Source organism: Oncorhynchus gorbuscha, linkage group LG21, assembly GCF_021184085.1.
Source record: "Oncorhynchus gorbuscha isolate QuinsamMale2020 ecotype Even-year linkage group LG21, OgorEven_v1.0, whole genome shotgun sequence".
Taxonomy (NCBI): Eukaryota; Metazoa; Chordata; class Actinopteri; order Salmoniformes; family Salmonidae; genus Oncorhynchus; species Oncorhynchus gorbuscha.
This window is the reverse complement of record NC_060193.1, coordinates 14,776,466-14,796,519: the sequence shown is the minus strand read 5'-3', so window position 1 is coordinate 14,796,519 and position 20,054 is coordinate 14,776,466. Positions and strand designations below refer to the sequence as shown.

Below are 20,054 nucleotides of genomic sequence, written 5' to 3'. Positions count from 1 at the left end.
GTTTTCCAAATGTGTTGCATGATTTGTCACTGCCGTGTCAACAGAGACTTGATGAAAAATGGAATCTATGTATCAGTGTACTTTCATTTGTTTGTTTACTTGGTTCTTCCATAAGTTTGAAATGTTAAACCAACCAGACTTGATTCAGAGTCAGACTGGAAATCAAAAGTAAATAAAAATATATGTGGAAAGAATGTAGCCTTTAATGCTTCATAGTTCATGACCTACATTAAGATCCGTATATGATACCTTACTGTAAGCCCCCATTTTTTACTTAAATGTATTTTAACAGGTAAATTAAATGTTTGTTAGACAAACAACAATCTACTGTAGAGTAAAACGTTTAACATTAACATTTATTGTCTTTGTCACAGCTATGGGTACACTCAAAAATATGTCAAAATAGTGTGTGTGTGTGTGTGTGTGTGTGCGTGCGTGCGTGCGTGCGTGCGTGCGTGCGTGCGTGCGTGCGTGCGTATACAGTTTTAGGTCACAAGGAAGTGGAGTTCTTGGTAAGTAGAGGAAGACAGGTTTTTATTTTTGTTACCATGACGTGGGACCTGATATATATGGTGTCTGTTTGCCAAGCTCTGATTCACACTCGGTTGTACATCACGTCCTTGAAACAGTTCAATTCAACACTCGTCTAGCTGAAGTTATATCAACCTGGTAAGCCATATTTTAATGAACTGCTTTCACTACTAACTATTTAACAGGCCTATGTTAATAACACTAACAAATACTTGTCAGTCACTAGTGAATGGAGGGAAGTGTTGCAGGAGAAAATAGTAGGATGATGATTTACTGGGAAAGATGGGTTGATCTGTGACTGTCTGAAGGTTGGAATTAATGAGTGTTGAAAATAAATACATAGACACATGAACAGTATAAATGTTTAAGCTTCCTCCAATCTGGGGTGAGTGTGAGGATGGGATTACTGTGTGTTGTGTGTTTAGTTATTAATGTTTTGTGTTTTGGTTTCACGGTGTGAGAGGTGTGTGTGCTGGTCGTGGTGGTTATGTGTGCGCTCGCTTCCATACCAGCCTGGGCATCAGGCAGGGCTTGGTCTTACCTGCCCTGGAAAATCCCTTTGGGCAGGGGGCTTCGCCATGCCGGCATCTTAGGCAAGTGAGGACGAGTGCTCCCACTGACGCGAGCACCCAATCACAATGTCTTTGTAATGTATTTTGTTGTTTTAATAGCAATAATAATAATTGTCCTCAGTAATGTTAGAAATTAGTGTTTAAGACGTCATGCTAGAGATAGATAATAAAAAGCCTAATACAAAATTTGGCACCAAACAATTCACCTGAATAATTGTGTTTTTTTTGGATGAAGTTCTATTGAACAAGACTGGATATTTGTTTCAATATCTTCTAACATGGAGGCTCATGTATTTACTTACATTAAGATAATTCCAGGGGTTTGTCCTTATCTTTATATGTTAAAATTATAGAATTGTAATTTAAACTGAATTATTATTACAGTGTAATTATGACTAGTTGTAACGTTGTTACTAGTGTTTAACTTTCTGTCTAAACAAGAGAGCTTCAATGACAAAAGGTCAGAGTTTATATTTCCACAGGTGTTTGAATTACATTGTCATTACTCTGCCGGCAGAGTACTGTATTTTTGTAGTTATAAAATGTCTTTAATCTCATTAGAAATATTATAATTTATAGATGTGTCTTTGTAAATTGATTAATTGGGTCACATGTCAAATATCATGTCACATGAGATATCCTATGTTTTCTCTCCCGAACCTCTTACTCTGTCTCTCTCTCACTCTCTCTCTTTTCCTCTCTCTCTCACACACAACCACAATATAGATCTGCTATACAGGGAAATTATGGGTTTTCTCTGCCTTCTCCTCTCTCTGACTGCTTTACAAGTGGAGGGTTTCAGTGGGGGAGGATCTTCCATTGCTTCTCAGTGTGGCTCAATGCTACCTGGTAATAGTTTTCATGGCAGCACAGGGCAGAGCTCTTCTTCACCATACACTGTCACTGTCAACCAGACCACCTACCAGCCAGGAGACACCATCAAAGGTGAGTCACCGAGATGGTGGAAACACACTATTGGGCTTACCCAATACATACCGTATTGGCTCAAACGAAGGAATGGAGTGGGAACAGTAATCTGTCTGGACATTTCTAATACACAACCCATTTTATTCCTTGAGGCCCATGCAAATAATGTTAATTTTGCGAGAAAATAAACATTATTCGTCCCTGCTCGGATGTTAACTTTTCGCATAGCATATTCCATCACAGTTGCCGTGACATTACACGATTGCTAATTGGCAGGGAATTATAACTTGTCTAAGGAGATGTCATCCAACATTTCAGCACTCAATATCTCATTCTTTAGCCATCTGTCATGACGTTGGCCTGTGGGTAAGGTTCATGACCCCGCCATAAATATATTTCTCCCCTCTCTCTCTCTGACTCTACAGAGGGACTCTTGAATAGCCTTTGTTAAACATAGAGAGTCTGTGAACTTCAAACAAGTGGAGGGAAAGGAACCATATTTCGGTAATAGAACCAGTTGAAAATATGCGTTGGTACTTAATGAATATGATGTCAGTTTGGTTGTCATCTGAGACATTATGACTGATGACAGGACGACATAAACTGTATCTGGGAAAGTCTACACATTCTAGTCAGATTCACATGGAATTGTTGTGCAATTTAAATGTTTGAATATGAAACAATTTGTGAAAAGATTAAATGTAATTTTAGCTTCCAACTTTCAGATGAGAATGAAATAAGGTGATGAATAATATTGACTTCTATTGATGTAAAATATGACTAGGTCTTTAAGAGTTTATTCTGAAGATAACAGCTCAATAAACACTTTTGTGGTGCCCCGACTTTGTAGTTAATTACATTTACATGATTAGCTCAATCAGGTAATATTAATAACAGAGAAAGGTTTTTATAGAATAGCATGTCATATCACTTAGGTGACACATCTCTCTCCCTTTCTCTACATTTCTCTCCCTCCCTTTCTCCCCCTCTCTTTCTCAGTGACTCTGTCAGGAACCTTCAACTATAAAGGGTTTCTTCTGGAGGCCCATGAGGAAGGACTGAACAAGGCTGTGGGAACATTCTCTCTCGGCAGTGGGACTGGGATCATTCTTGTGCCTTGCAATGGGATCGCAGTGAGTTACTGTTAGGGTTGTAAAATTCCTAAAACTTCCCCAGTTGGAGGATTCCCACCCTGCTCCTACCCTCCTGAATCATGAGATTCTCCAACTGAGATTTCTGGAAAACCTGGGACATTTTGGGAGAGTTTCTGGAATTTTGTAACCCTAGTTACAATACAGCACAGGACATTCTGTCCATATTCTTCACTGTTACCAATTTACCCACTGATTTATTGGACTATATTGACTCATCAATATGTCAAATGAAACTGATTTGAGCCCAATAATAGGAGAGATTTTACTGGTCAGGATATACAGTGAGGAAATACTCCTGGCCCGGATTATAATGAATAAAGTTGATGAAATGACAGAGTTAGTGTTGCAAAAATTACGGTGTCTTCCCAAAATTCCAAGGTTTCCAGAAATCCTCGTTGGTGGATTCCAGATTTCTTAATTAAAACCTGGGTATTTTGGGCAAGTTACAGCAATTTTTCAACCCTAACAAGAGTTTGTTACCTTTACGTACTATAGCTAGAACCACCAATAAGCATTGATCAGTGCCTTACCTTATATCAATGTACCAAGATCATTATCCTCTATTGATTGACTTACCGGTTGTTTTATTGTTAGGCCTCTGGGGTGAGTCAAAGCATCAATCTACCTAGATCATCAGTAACAGTCACCTGGACAGCACCATCCACATCCTCATTGGGCAACATCATAGTCAAGTGAGTCTCTACTAGAGTTGAACATTTACAGTAACTTTCCCCAAATTCCCAGGTTCTCCAGAAATCCTGGTTGGAAGTTACTGGAATTTGGCAACCATAGTGTCTGCTAAACCCATCACAAAAACGACACAGTTCTTTTTTACATGATTTTTCTGTAGGACATAACTGAAATAAAAAATGTCACCATGTCATCAAATCAAATCAAAATTACACATGGTTAGCAGAGGTTAGCAGATGTTAATGCGAGTGTAGCGAAATGCTTGTGCTTCTAGTTCTGACCGTGCAGTAATATCTAACAAGTAATCTACCAATTTTACAACAACTACCTTATACACACAGGTGTAAAGGAATTAATAAGAATATGAACATATAAATATATGGCTGTGCGGCATAGGCAAGACGCAGTAGATGGTATAGAGTATAGTAAATACATATGAGATGGGTAATGTAGGGTATGTAAACATTATATAAAGTGCCATTGCTTAAAGTGACTAGTGATACATTTATTACATCAAGTGTTTTATTATTCATGTGGCTAGAGATTGAGTCAGTAAGCAGCCACTCAATGTTAGTCATGGTTGTTTAACAGTCTGATGGTCTTGAGATAGAAGCTGTTTTTCAGTCTCTCAGTCCCAGCTTTGAAGCACCTGTGGTGACCTCGCCTTCTTGATGATAGCGGGGTGAACAGGCAGTGGCTCGGGTGGTTGTTGTCCTTGATGATCTTTTTGTCTTCCTGTGACATCGGGTGGTGTTGGTGACCCGGAGGGCAGGTAATTTTCCCCCGGTGACGCTTTGTGCAGATCTCACTACCCTCTGGAGAGCCTTGCGGTTTTGGGCGGAGCAATTGCCGTACCAGGCGGTGATACAGCCCGACAGGATTCAAGTGACAAGCCAAATTAGGCGACAAGCCACATTTCTTCAGCCTCCTGAGGTGTACGCCGAGGAACTTAAAACGTTCCACCTTCTCCACTACTGTCCCATCGATGTGGATAGGGGGGGCTCCCTCTGCTGTTTCCTAAAGTCCACGATCATCTCCTTCGTTTTTTGACGTTTAGTGTGAGGTTATTTTTCTGACACCACACTCCAAGTGCCCTCACCTCCTCCTGTAGGCCGCCTCGTCGTTGTTGGCAATCAAGCCTACCACTGTAGTGTCGTCTGCAAAGTTGATGATTGAGTTGGAGGCGTGCGTCATAGGTGAACAGGGAGTACAGGAGAGGGCTGGGAACGCACCCAGGATCAGCGGGGTGGAGATGTTGTTTCCTACCTTCACTACTTGGGGGCGGTCCGTAAGAAAGTTCAGGACCCAGTGGCACAGGGTGGGGTCGAGAGCCAGGGTCTTGATCTTGATCTTAATGATGAGTTTGGAGGGTACTATGGTGTTAAATGCTGCGTTGTAATCGATGAACAGCTTTCTTACATAGGTATTCCTCTTGTCCAGATGGGATAGGGCAGTGTGCAGTGTGCAGAGTGATTGCGATTGCGTCGTGTGTTGACCTATTGGGGCGGTAAGCAAATTGGAGAGGGTCTAGGGTATCAGGTAGGGTGGAGGGGATATGATCCTTGACTAGTCTCTCAAAGCACTTCATGATGACGGAAGTGAGTGCTACAGGGCGATAGTTGTTTAGCTCAGTTACCTTAGCTTTCTTGGGAACAGGAACAATGGTGGCCCTCTTGAAGCATGTGGGAACAGCAGACTGGGATAGGGATTGATTGAATATGTCTGTGAACACACCAGCCAGCTGTTTTGTGCATGCTCCGAGGACGCGGCTAGGGGTGCCGTCTGGGACTGCAACCTTGCGAGGGTTAACACGTTTAAATGTTTTACTCACGTTGGCCTCGGTGAAGGAGAGCCCACAGGTTTTGGTAGCGGGCTGTGTCAGTGGCACTGTATTGTCCTCAAAGTGAGCAAAGAAGTTGTTTAATTTGTCTGGGAGAAAGACATCGGTGTCCGCGACGGGGCTTGTTTTCTTTTTGTAATCCGTGATTGACTGTAGACCCTGTCACATACGTCTCGTGTCCGAGCCGTTAAAGTGTGACTACTTTGTCTCTAAACTGACGCCTAACGTGTTTGATTGCCTTGGGGAGGGAATAGCTACACTGTTTGTATTCGGTCATGTTTCCAGTAGCCTTGCCATGATTGAAAGCAGTGGTTCGCACTTGCCCGAATGCTGCCATTAATCCACGGTTTCAGGTTGGGGAAGGTTTTAAAAGTCACAGCGTGTACAACATCACAGATGCACTTGCTAATAAACTCGCTCACTGAATCAGCGTACATCAATGTTGTTGTCTGAGGCTATCCGGAATATATCCCAGTGCACATGATCGAAGCAATCTTGAAGCGTGGAATCCGATTGGTCACCCAAAAAAGTTGGGTGAAAAAAAGACGAAATTCCCTTTCGTTGATTACTTTTTACAAATGCAATCAGATTTACACATTTATTCTATGTCATCACATAGATCTTGAAATGATGTGGAAAGAACAGGGATTCAACTAGTTTTACCCCAGGGGATGCCTCTAAATGTTTGCTCTGGGATGCAAAATTCCATAACATTTTCCAAACCTCTTAGGTTAGTGGATAATGGGTAATCTGCATAAATCAGGCTTGAATGAGCACTGCGAATCCAACAACTATGGAATTGTAAAAAATAATGGGTATTTTGAGAACATATCAGGAATTTTGTGTGTAGTCTAATATTGGCACATTTGTCTGTCTTCCTCTTCAAGGTCAACATTTATGCAGACCTCCAGTGTATTTTGGATGGCAGTGCCTAGCGTGACAGTTAACAGACTGTCCTCAGTTGTCACCACCACAAGTGCTCCTACTACAACAACTACGGCTCCTAATACAAAAACTACAGCTCCTAATACAACAACAACTACAGCTCCTAAAACAACAACTACAGCTCCTAACACAACAACTACAGCTACTAATAAAACAACTACTGCTCCAACTAAAACTACAACTCCTAATACAACAAAAACTACAGCTCCTAATACAACAACTACTACTCTTACTACAACAACTACTACTCTTACTACAACAACTACTGCTCCTACTACAACAACTACAGCTCCTACTACAACAACTACAGCTCCTACTACAACAACTACAGCTCCTAATAAAATGACTACAGCTCCTAATAAAACAACTGCAGATCCGAATACAACAACTACACCTCTTAAAACAACAACTACTGCTCCTAGTACAACAACAACTACAGCTCCTAACACAACAACTACAGCTCCTAACACAACAACTACAGCTCCTAACACAACAACAACTACAGCTCCTAAAACAACAACTACAGCTCCTAATACAACAACAACTACAGCTCCTAACACAACAACTACAGCTACTAATAAAACAACTACTGCTCCAACTAAAACTACAACTCCTAATACAACAAAAACTACAGCTCCTAATACAACAACTACTACTCTTACTACAACAACTACTACAACAACTACTGCTCCTACTACAACAACTACAGCTCCTACTACAACAACTACAGCTCCTACTACAAAGACTACAGCTCCTAATAAAACAACTACAGCTCCTAATACAACAACTACACCTCTTAAAACAACAACTACTGCTCCTAATACAACAACAACTACAGCTCCTAACACAACAACTACAGCTCCCAATACAACAACAACTACAGCTCCTAAAACAACAACTACAGCTCCTAATACAACAACAACTACAGCTCCTAAAACAACAACTACACCTCTTAAAACAACAACTACTGCTCCTAATACAACAACAACTACAGCTCCTAACACAACAACTACAGCTCCTAATACAACAACAACTACAGCTCCTAAAACAACAACTACAGCTCCTAATACAACAACAACTACAGCTCCTACTACAACAACTACAGCTCCTAATAAAACTACAGCTCATAATAAAACAACTACAGCTCCTAATACAACAACAACTACAGCTCCTAAAACAACAACTACAGCTCCTAATACAACAACTACAGCTCCTAATACAACAACAACTACAGCTCCTAAAACAACAACTACACCTCTTAAAACAACAACTACTGCTCCAACTAAAACAACTACTGCTCCTAATACAACAACTGCAGCTCCTACTACAATAACTACAGCTCCTACTACAACAACTACAGCTCCTAATAAAACAACTACAGCTCCTAATAAAACAACTACAGCTCCTAATACAACAACAACTACAGCTCCTAAAACAACAACTACAGCTTCTAACACAACAACAACTTCAGCTCCTACTACAACAACTACAGCTCCTAATAAAACAACTACAGCTCCTAATAAAACAACTACAGCTCCTAATAAAACAACTGCAGCTCTTAAAACAACAACTACTGCTCCTAATACAACAACAACTACAGCTCCTAACACAACAACTACAGCTCCTAACACAACAACAACTACAGCTCCTACTACAACAACTACAGCTCCTAATAAAACAACTACAGCTCCTAATAAAACAACTACAGCTCCTAATACAACAACTACACCTCTTAAAACAACTACTGCTCCTAATACAACAACAACTACAGCTCCTAATAAAACAACAACTACAGCTCCTAAAACAACAACTACAGCTCCTAATACAACAACTACAGCTCCTAAAACAACAATTACACCTCTTAAAACAACAATTACACCTCTTAAAACAACAACTACTGCTCCAACTAAAACAACTACTGCTCCAACTAAAACAACTACAGCTCCTAATACAACAACTGCAGCTCCTACTACAACTACAGCTCCTAATACAATAACTACAGCTCCTAATACAACAACTACTACTCTTACTACAACAACTACTACTCTTACTACAACTACTGCTCCTACTACAACAACTACAGCTCCTAATAAAACAACTACAGCTCCTAATAAAACAACAACTGCAGCTCCGAATACAACAACTACACCTCTTAAAACAACAACTACTGCTCCTAATACAACAACAACTACAGCTCCTAATACAACAACTACAGCTCCTAAAACAACAACTACAGCTCCTAAAACAACAACTACAGCTCCTAATACAACAACTGCAGCTCCTACTACAATAACTACAGCTCCTACTACAACAACTACAGCTCCTAATAAAACAACTACAGCTCCTAATAAAACAACTACAGCTCCTAATACAACAACTACAGCTCCTAATAAAACAACTACAGCTCCTAATACAACAACAACTACAGCTCCTAAAACAACAACTACACCTCTTAAAACAACAACTACTGCTCCTAATACAACAACAACTACAGCTCCTAATACAACAACTACAGCTCCTAAAACAACAACTACAGCTCCAACTACAGCTCCTAATACAACAACTACACCTCTTAAAACAACAACTACTGCTCCTAATACAACAACAACTACAGCTCCTAAAACAACAACTACAGCTCCTAATACAACAACAACTACAGCTCCTAAAACAACAACTACAGCTCCTAAAACAACAACTACAGCTCCTAAAACAACAACTACTGCTCCTAATACAACAACAACTACAGCTCTTAACACAACAACTACAGCTCCTAATAAAACATCTACAGCTCCTAATAAAACAACTGCAGCTCTGAATACAACAACTACACCTAAAACAACAACTACAGCTCCTAATACAACAACAACTACAGCTCCTAATAAAACAACAACTACTGCTCCTAATACAACAACAACTACAGCTCCTAATAAAACAACATACAGCTCCTAAAACAACAACTACAGCTCCTAATACAACAACTACTACTCTTACTACAACAACTACTACTCTTACTACAACAACTACTGCTCCTACTACAACTACAGCTCCTACTACAACAACTACAGCTCCTAATAAAACAACTACAGCTCCTAATAAAACGACTACAGCTCCTAATAAAACGACTACAGCTCCTAATAAAACGACTACAGCTCCTAATAAAACAACTGCAGCTCCGAATACAACAACAACTACAGCTCCTAACACAACAACTACAGCTACTAATAAAACAACTACTGCTCCAACTAAAACTACAACTCCTAATACAACAAAAACTACAGCTCCTAATACAACAACTACTACTCTTACTACAACAACTACTGCTCCTACTACAACAACTACAGCTCCTACTACAACAACTACAGCTCCTACTACAACAACTACAGCTCCTACTACAACAACTACAGCTCCTACTACAACAACTACAGCTCCTAATAAAACGACTACAGCTCCTAATAAAACAACTACAGCTCCTAATACAACAACTACAGCTACTAATAAAACAACTACTGCTCCAACTAAAACTACAACTCCTAATACAACAAAAACTACAGCTCCTAATACAACAACTACTACTCTTACTACAACAACTACTACTCTTACTACAACAACTACTGCTCCTAAAACAACAACTACTGCTCCTAATACAACAACAACTACAGCTCTTAACACAACAACTACAGCTCCTAATAAAACAACTACAGCTCCTACTACAACAACTACAGCTCCTACTACAACAACTACAGCTCCTACTACAACAACTACAGCTCCTAATAAAACGACTACAGCTCCTAATAAAACAACTACAGCTCCTAATACAACAACTACACCTCTTAAAACAACAACTACTGCTCCTAATACAACAACAACTACAGCTCCTAATAAAACAACAACTACAGCTCCTAAAACAACAACTACAGCTCCTAATACAACAACTACTACTCTTACTACAACAACTACTACTCTTACTACAACAACTACTGCTCCTACTACAACTACAGCTCCTACTACAACAACTACAGCTCCTAATAAAACGACTACAGCTCCTAATAAAACGACTACAGCTCCTAATAAAACAACTGCAGCTCCGAATACAACAACAACTACAGCTCCTAACACAACAACTACAGCTACTAATAAAACAACTACTGCTCCAACTAAAACTACAACTCCTAATACAACAAAAACTACAGCTCCTAATACAACAACTACTGCTCCTACTACAACAACTACAGCTCCTACTACAACAACTACAGCTCCTACTACAACAACTACAGCTCCTAATAATATGACTACAGCTCCTAATAAAACAACTGCAGATCCGAATACAACAACTACACCTCTTAAAACAACAACTACTGCTCCTAATACAACAACAACTACTACTCTTACTACAACAACTACTACTCTTACTACAACAACTACTGCTCCTACTACAACAACTACAGCTCCTACTACAACAACTATAGCTCCTACTACAACAACTACAGCTCCTAATAAAACGACTACAGCTCCTAATAAAACAACTACAGCTCCTAATACAACAACTACACCTCTTAAAACAACAACTACTGCTCCTAATACAACAACAACTACAGCTCCTAACACAACAACTACAGCTCCTAATACAACAACAACTACAGCTCCTAAAACAACAACTACAGCTCCTAAAACAACAACTACACCTCTTAAAACAACAACTACTGCTCCTAATACAACAACAACTACAGCTCCTAACACAACAACTACAGCTCCTAATACAACAACAACTACAGCTCCTAAAACAACAACTACAGCTCCTAAAACAACAACTACAGCTCCTAAAACAACAACTACAGCTCCTAATACAACAACTACAGCTCCTAATAAAACAACTACAGCTCCTAATACAACAACTACACCTCTTAAAACAACTACTGCTCTCAACTAGTACAACAACAACTACAGCTCCTAATACAACAACAACTACAGCTCCTACAACAACAACTACAGCTCCTAATACAACAACAACTACAGCTCCTAAAACAACAACTACAGTTCCTAATACAACAACAACTACAGCTCCTAAAACAACAACTACACCTCTTAAAACAACAACTACTGCTCCAACTAAAACAACTACAGCTCCCAATACAACAACCACTGCTCCAAATACAACAACTACAGCTCCTAATACAACAACTACAGCTCCTAATACAACAACTACTACTCCTAAAACAAAAGATTCTGCTACAACAAGTACTGCTTCTGCTAAAACAACTACAGCTCCTAATACAACAACAACTACAGCTCCTAAAACAACAACTACTGCTCCTAATATAACAACAACTACAGATCCTGAAACAAAAACTACAGCTCCTAATACAACAACTACTGCTACTAATACAACAACTACTGCTCCAACTAAAACAACTACAGCTCCCAATACAACAACTACAGCTCCTACTACAACAGCTACAGCTCCAAATACAAAAACTACAGCTCCTAATACAACAATTACAGCTCCTAATACAAGAACTACTGCTCCTACTACAACAACTACAACTCCTACTACAACAACAGCAGCTCCTACGACAACAAGTACTGCTCCGACTAAAACAACTACTGCTCCTACTACAACCACTACAGCTCCTACTACAACAACTACTGCTCCTACTAAAACAACTACTGCTCCTACTAAAACAACTACTGCTCCTACTAAAACAACTACTGTCACGAATCACGTTGCCTGAGTCTGTTTTTTGCCTGTGTTCTGCCCTGGAGTGTTTTTTACGGCGTCCTGGAACGCACCCTGTCTGGTTGCCGGGCAATGTAGCCAGTTGGGAGTTCTGATTACCCGCACCTGTATCCCATCAGCTATCTGCACACCTGGTCCTGATCATCATCTCTCCTCTTCACAAGCCCGGACCTGACATCCATTCCCTGCCGGATCGTTAGCCATGAACAGTATGTTGTGCCATGGTATCAGCCTCAAGTTGGATAGAATTTGTTTTGTTGTTTTTTACGTATTGCTTGCCTTAAACTTACCTCCGTTTGTTCTGTCTTCAGTTACTCACCTGAAAAACTACAGCTCCTAATACTACAACATATACAGCTCCTACTACAACAACTACAGCTCCTACTACAACAACTACAGCTCCTACTACAACAACTACAGCTCCTAAAACAACAACTACACCTCCTAATACAACAACTACTACTCTTACTACAACAACTACTACTCTTACTACAACAACTACTGCTCCTACTCCAACAACTACAGCTCCTGAAAAAACAACTACAGCTACTAATACAACAACTACTGCTCCAACTAAAACAACTACAGCTCCCAATACAACAACTACAGCTCCTACTACAACAACTACTGCTCCTAAAACAAAAGATTCTGTTACAACAACTACTGCTCCTAATACAACAATTACAGCTCCTAATACAACAACAACAGCTCCTACTAAAACACCTACAGCTCCTACTAAAATAACTACTGCTCCTACTACAGCAACTACAACTCCTACTACAACAACTACAGCTCCTAACACAACAACAACTACAGCTCCTACTACAACAACTACAGCTCCTAATAAAACAACTACAGCTCCTAATAAAACAACTACAGCTCCTAATAAAACAACTACAGCTCCTAATACAACAACTACACCTCTTAAAACAACAACTACTGCTCCTAATACAACAACAACTACAGCTCCTAATACAACAACTACAGCTCCTAAAAAAACAACTACAGCTCCTAATACAACAACTACACCTCTTAAAACAACTACTGCTCCTAATACAACAACAACTACAGCTCCTAATAAAACAACAACTACAGCTCCTAAAACAACAACTACAGCTCCTAATACAACAACTACAGCTCCTAAAACAACAATTACACCTCTTAAAACAACAATTACACCTCTTAAAACAACAACTACTGCTCCAACTAAAACAACTACTGCTCCAACTAAAACAACTACAGCTCCTAATACAACAACTGCAGCTCCTACTACAACTACAGCTCCTAATACAATAACTACAGCTCCTAATACAACAACTACTACTCTTACTACAACAACTACTACTCTTACTACAACTACTGCTCCTACTACAACAACTACAGCTCCTAATAAAACAACTACAGCTCCTAATAAAACAACAACTGCAGCTCCGAATACAACAACTACACCTCTTAAAACAACAACTACTGCTCCTAATACAACAACAACTACAGCTCCTAATACAACAACTACAGCTCCTAAAACAACAACTACAGCTCCTAATACAACAACTGCAGCTCCTACTACAATAACTACAGCTCCTACTACAACAACTACAGCTCCTAATAAAACAACTACAGCTCCTAATAAAACAACTACAGCTCCTAATACAACAACAACTACAGCTCCTAAAACAACAACTACACCTCTTAAAACAACAACTACTGCTCCTAATACAACAACAACTACAGCTCCTAATACAACAACTACAGCTCCTAAAACAACAACTACAGCTCCGAATACAACAACTACACCTCTTAAAACAACAACTACTGCTCCTAATACAACAACAACTACAGCTCCTAAAACAACAACTACAGCTCCTAATACAACAACAACTACAGCTCCTAAAACAACAACTACAGCTCCTAAAACAACAACTACAGCTCCTAAAACAACAACTACTGCTCCTAATACAACAACAACTACAGCTCTTAACACAACAACTACAGCTCCTAATAAAACATCTACAGCTCCTAATAAAACAACTGCAGCTCTGAATACAACAACTACACCTCTTAAAACAACAACTACTGCTCCTAATACAACAACAACTACAGCTCCTAATAAAACAACAACTACAGCTCCTAAAACAACAACTACAGCTCCTAATACAACAACTACTACTCTTACTACAACAACTACTACTCTTACTACAACAACTACTGCTCCTACTACAACTACAGCTCCTACTACAACAACTACAGCTCCTAATAAAACAACTACAGCTCCTAATAAAACGACTACAGCTCCTAATAAAACGACTACAGCTCCTAATAAAACGACTACAGCTCCTAATAAAACAACTGCAGCTCCGAATACAACAACAACTACAGCTCCTAACACAACAACTACAGCTACTAATAAAACAACTACTGCTCCAACTAAAACTACAACTCCTAATACAACAAAAACTACAGCTCCTAATACAACAACTACTACTCTTACTACAACAACTACTGCTCCTACTACAACAACTACAGCTCCTACTACAACAACTACAGCTCCTACTACAACAACTACAGCTCCTACTACAACAACTACAGCTCCTACTACAACAACTACAGCTCCTAATAAAACGACTACAGCTCCTAATAAAACAACTACAGCTCCTAATACAACAACTACAGCTACTAATAAAACAACTACTGCTCCAACTAAAACTACAACTCCTAATACAACAAAAACTACAGCTCCTAATACAACAACTACTACTCTTACTACAACAACTACTACTCTTACTACAACAACTACTGCTCCTAAAACAACAACTACTGCTCCTAATACAACAACAACTACAGCTCTTAACACAACAACTACAGCTCCTAATAAAACAACTACAGCTCCTACTACAACAACTACAGCTCCTACTACAACAACTACAGCTCCTACTACAACAACTACAGCTCCTAATAAAACGACTACAGCTCCTAATAAAACAACTACAGCTCCTAATACAACAACTACACCTCTTAAAACAACAACTACTGCTCCTAATACAACAACAACTACAGCTCCTAATAAAACAACAACTACAGCTCCTAAAACAACAACTACAGCTCCTAATACAACAACTACTACTCTTACTACAACAACTACTACTCTTACTACAACAACTACTGCTCCTACTACAACTACAGCTCCTACTACAACAACTACAGCTCCTAATAAAACGACTACAGCTCCTAATAAAACGACTACAGCTCCTAATAAAACAACTGCAGCTCCGAATACAACAACAACTACAGCTCCTAACACAACAACTACAGCTACTAATAAAACAACTACTGCTCCAACTAAAACTACAACTCCTAATACAACAAAAACTACAGCTCCTAATACAACAACTACTACTCTTACTACAACAACTACTACTCTTACTACAACAACTACTGCTCCTACTACAACAACTACTGCTCCTACTACAACAACTACAGCTCCTACTACAACAACTACAGCTCCTACTACAACAACTACAGCTCCTAATAATATGACTACAGCTCCTAATAAAACAACTGCAGATCCGAATACAACAACTACACCTCTTAAAACAACAACTACTGCTCCTAATACAACAACAACTACTACTCTTACTACAACAACTACTACTCTTACTACAACAACTACTGCTCCTACTACAACAACTACAGCTCCTACTACAACAACTATAGCTCCTACTACAACAACTACAGCTCCTAATAAAACGACTACAGCTCCTAATAAAACAACTACAGCTCCTAATACAACAACTACACCTCTTAAAACAACAACTACTGCTCCTAATACAACAACAACTACAGCTCCTAACACAACAACTACAGCTCCTAATACAACAACAACTACAGCTCCTAAAACAACAACTACAGCTCCTAAAACAACAACTACACCTCTTAAAACAACAACTACTGCTCCTAATACAACAACAACTACAGCTCCTAACACAACAACTACAGCTCCTAATACAACAACAACTACAGCTCCTAAAACAACAACTACAGCTCCTAAAACAACAACTACAGCTCCTAAAACAACAACTACAGCTCCTAATACAACAACTACAGCTCCTAATAAAACAACTACAGCTCCTAATACAACAACTACACCTCTTAAAACAACTACTGCTCCTAGTACAACAACAACTACAGCTCCTAATACAACAACAACTACAGCTCCTACAACAACAACTACAGCTCCTAATACAACAACAACTACAGCTCCTAAAACAACAACTACAGTTCCTAATACAACAACAACTACAGCTCCTAAAACAACAACTACACCTCTTAAAACAACAACTACTGCTCCAACTAAAACAACTACAGCTCCCAATACAACAACCACTGCTCCAAATACAACAACTACAGCTCCTAATACAACAACTACAGCTCCTAATACAACAACTACTACTCCTAAAACAAAAGATTCTGCTACAACAAGTACTGCTTCTGCTAAAACAACTACAGCTCCTAATACAACAACAACTACAGCTCCTAAAACAACAACTACTGCTCCTAATATAACAACAACTACAGATCCTGAAACAAAAACTACAGCTCCTAATACAACAACTACTGCTACTAATACAACAACTACTGCTCCAACTAAAACAACTACAGCTCCCAATACAACAACTACAGCTCCTACTACAACAGCTACAGCTCCAAATACAAAAACTACAGCTCCTAATACAACAATTACAGCTCCTAATACAAGAACTACTGCTCCTACTACAACAACTACAACTCCTACTACAACAACAGCAGCTCCTACGACAACAAGTACTGCTCCGACTAAAACAACTACTGCTCCTACTACAACCACTACAGCTCCTACTACAACAACTACTGCTCCTACTAAAACAACTACTGCTCCTACTAAAACAACTACAGCTCATAATACAACAACTACTGTCACGAATCACGTTGCCTGAGTCTGTTTTTTGCCTGTGTTCTGCCCTGGAGTGTTTTTTACGGCGTCCTGGAACGCACCCTGTCTGGTTGCCGGGCAATGTAGCCAGTTGGGAGTTCTGATTACCCGCACCTGTATCCCATCAGCTATCTGCACACCTGGTCCTGATCATCATCTCTCCTCTTCACAAGCCCGGACCTGACATCCATTCCCTGCCGGATCGTTAGCCATGAACAGTATGTTGTGCCATGGTATCAGCCTCAAGTTGGATAGAATTTGTTTTGTTGTTTTTTACGTATTGCTTGCCTTAAACTTACCTCCGTTTGTTCTGTCTTCAGTTACTCACCTGAAAAACTACAGCTCCTAATACTACAACATATACAGCTCCTACTACAACAACTACAGCTCCTACTACAACAACTACAGCTCCTACTACAACAACTACAGCTCCTAAAACAACAACTACACCTCCTAATACAACAACTACTACTCTTACTACAACAACTACTACTCTTACTACAACAACTACTGCTCCTACTCCAACAACTACAGCTCCTGAAAAAACAACTACAGCTACTAATACAACAACTACTGCTCCAACTAAAACAACTACAGCTCCCAATACAACAACTACAGCTCCTACTACAACAACTACTGCTCCTAAAACAAAAGATTCTGTTACAACAACTACTGCTCCTAATACAACAATTACAGCTCCTAATACAACAACAACAGCTCCTACTAAAACACCTACAGCTCCTACTAAAATAACTACTGCTCCTACTACAGCAACTACAACTCCTACTACAACAACTACACCTCTTAAAACAACAATTACAGCTCCTAAAACAACTACAGCTCCTAAAACAACAACTACTGCTCCTAATACAACAACAACTACTGCTCCTAATACAAAAACAACTACAGCTCCTAATACAACAACAACTACAGCTCCTAATACAACAACAACTACAGCTCCTAATACAACAACTACACCTCGTAAAACAACAACTACTGCTCCTAATACAACAACAACTACAGCTCCTAAAACAACTACAGCTCCTAAAACAACTACAGCTCCTAAAACAACTACAACTCCTAAAACAACTACAGCTCCTAAAACAACAACTACTGCTCCCAATACAACAACAACTACAGCTCCTAATACAACAACTACTACTCCGAATAAAACAACTACACCTCTTAAAACAACTACAGCTCCTAAAACAACTACAGCTCCTAAAACAACAACTACTGCTCCTAATACAACAACTACACCTCCTAATACAACAACTACTACTCTTACTACTCTTACTACAACAACTACTGCTCCTACTCCAACAACTACAGCTCCTACTACAACAACTACAGCTCCTAATACAACAACTACATATCTTAAAACAACAACTACAGCTCCTAATGCAACAACAACTACAGCTCCTAATACAACAACTACATCTCTTAAAACAACAACTACAGCTCCTAATGCAACAACAACTACTGCTCCTAATATAACAACAACTACAGCTCCTGAAAAAACAACTACAGCTCCTGAAAAAACAACTACAGCTCCTAATACAACAACTACAGTTCCTAAAACAAAAACTTCTGCGACAACAGGTACTGCTACTAATACAACAACTACTGCTCCAACTAAAACAACTACAGCTCCCAATACAACAACTACAGCTCCTACTACAACAGCTACAGCTCCAAATACAAAAACTACAGCTCCTACTACAACAACTACAGCTCCAAATACAAAAACTACAGCTCCCAATACAACAACTACAGCTCCCAATACAACAACTACAGCTCCTACTACAACAACTACTGCTCCTAATACAACAATTACAGCTCCTAATACAACAACAACAGCTCCTACTAAAACACCTACAGCTCCTACTAAAATAACTACTGCTCCTACTACAGCAACTACAACTCCTACTACAACAACTACAGCTCCTAAAACAACTACAGCTCCTAAAACAACAACTACTGCTCCTAATACAACAACAACTACAGCTCCTAATACAACAACAACTACAGCTCCTAATACAACAACTACAGCTCCTAATACAACAACAACTACAGCTCCTAATACAACAACTACACCTCGTAAAACAACTACTGCTCCTAATACAACAACAACTACAGCTCCTAAAACAACTACAGCTCCTAAAACAACTACAGCTCCTAAAACAACAACTACAGCTCCTAAAACAACAACTACTGCTCCCAATACAACAACAACTACAGCTCCTAATACAACAACTACTACTCCGAATAAAACAACTACACCTCTTAAAACAACTACAGCTCCTAAAACAACTACAGCTCCTAAAACAACAACTACTGCTCCTAATACAACAACTACACCTCCTAATACAACAACTACACCTCCTAATACAACAACTACTACTCTTACTACAACAACTACTACTCTTACTACAACAACTACTGCTCCTACTCCAACAACTACAGCTCCTACTACAACAACTACAGCTCCTAATACAACAACTACATCTCTTAAAACAACAACTACAGCTCCTAATGCAACAACAACTACAGCTCCTAATACAACAACTACATCTCTTAAAACAACAACTACAGCTCCTAATGCAACAACAACTACTGCTCCTAATATAACAACAACTACAGCTCCTGAAAAAACAACTACAGCTCCTGAAAAAACAACTACAGCTCCTAATAC

At 39.3% G+C, this 20,054-nt stretch overlaps 1 protein-coding gene across 1 annotated transcript in view; it reads left to right on the top strand.

The window, feature by feature from the left end:
* Positions 1-563: 563 nt before the first annotated feature.
* LOC124008752 (putative ferric-chelate reductase 1) overlaps positions 564-20,054 on the top strand; it is a 32,844-nt gene continuing 13,353 nt past the window's right edge. Inside the window, exons 1-4 of the mRNA XM_046320280.1 lie at positions 564-669; positions 1,830-2,048; positions 3,030-3,163; positions 3,779-3,876. Coding sequence (XP_046176236.1) covers positions 1,850-2,048; positions 3,030-3,163; positions 3,779-3,876 — 431 coding nt within the window. The 5' untranslated portion in view covers positions 564-669; positions 1,830-1,849. The remainder of the gene's footprint in view (positions 670-1,829; positions 2,049-3,029; positions 3,164-3,778; positions 3,877-20,054) is intronic.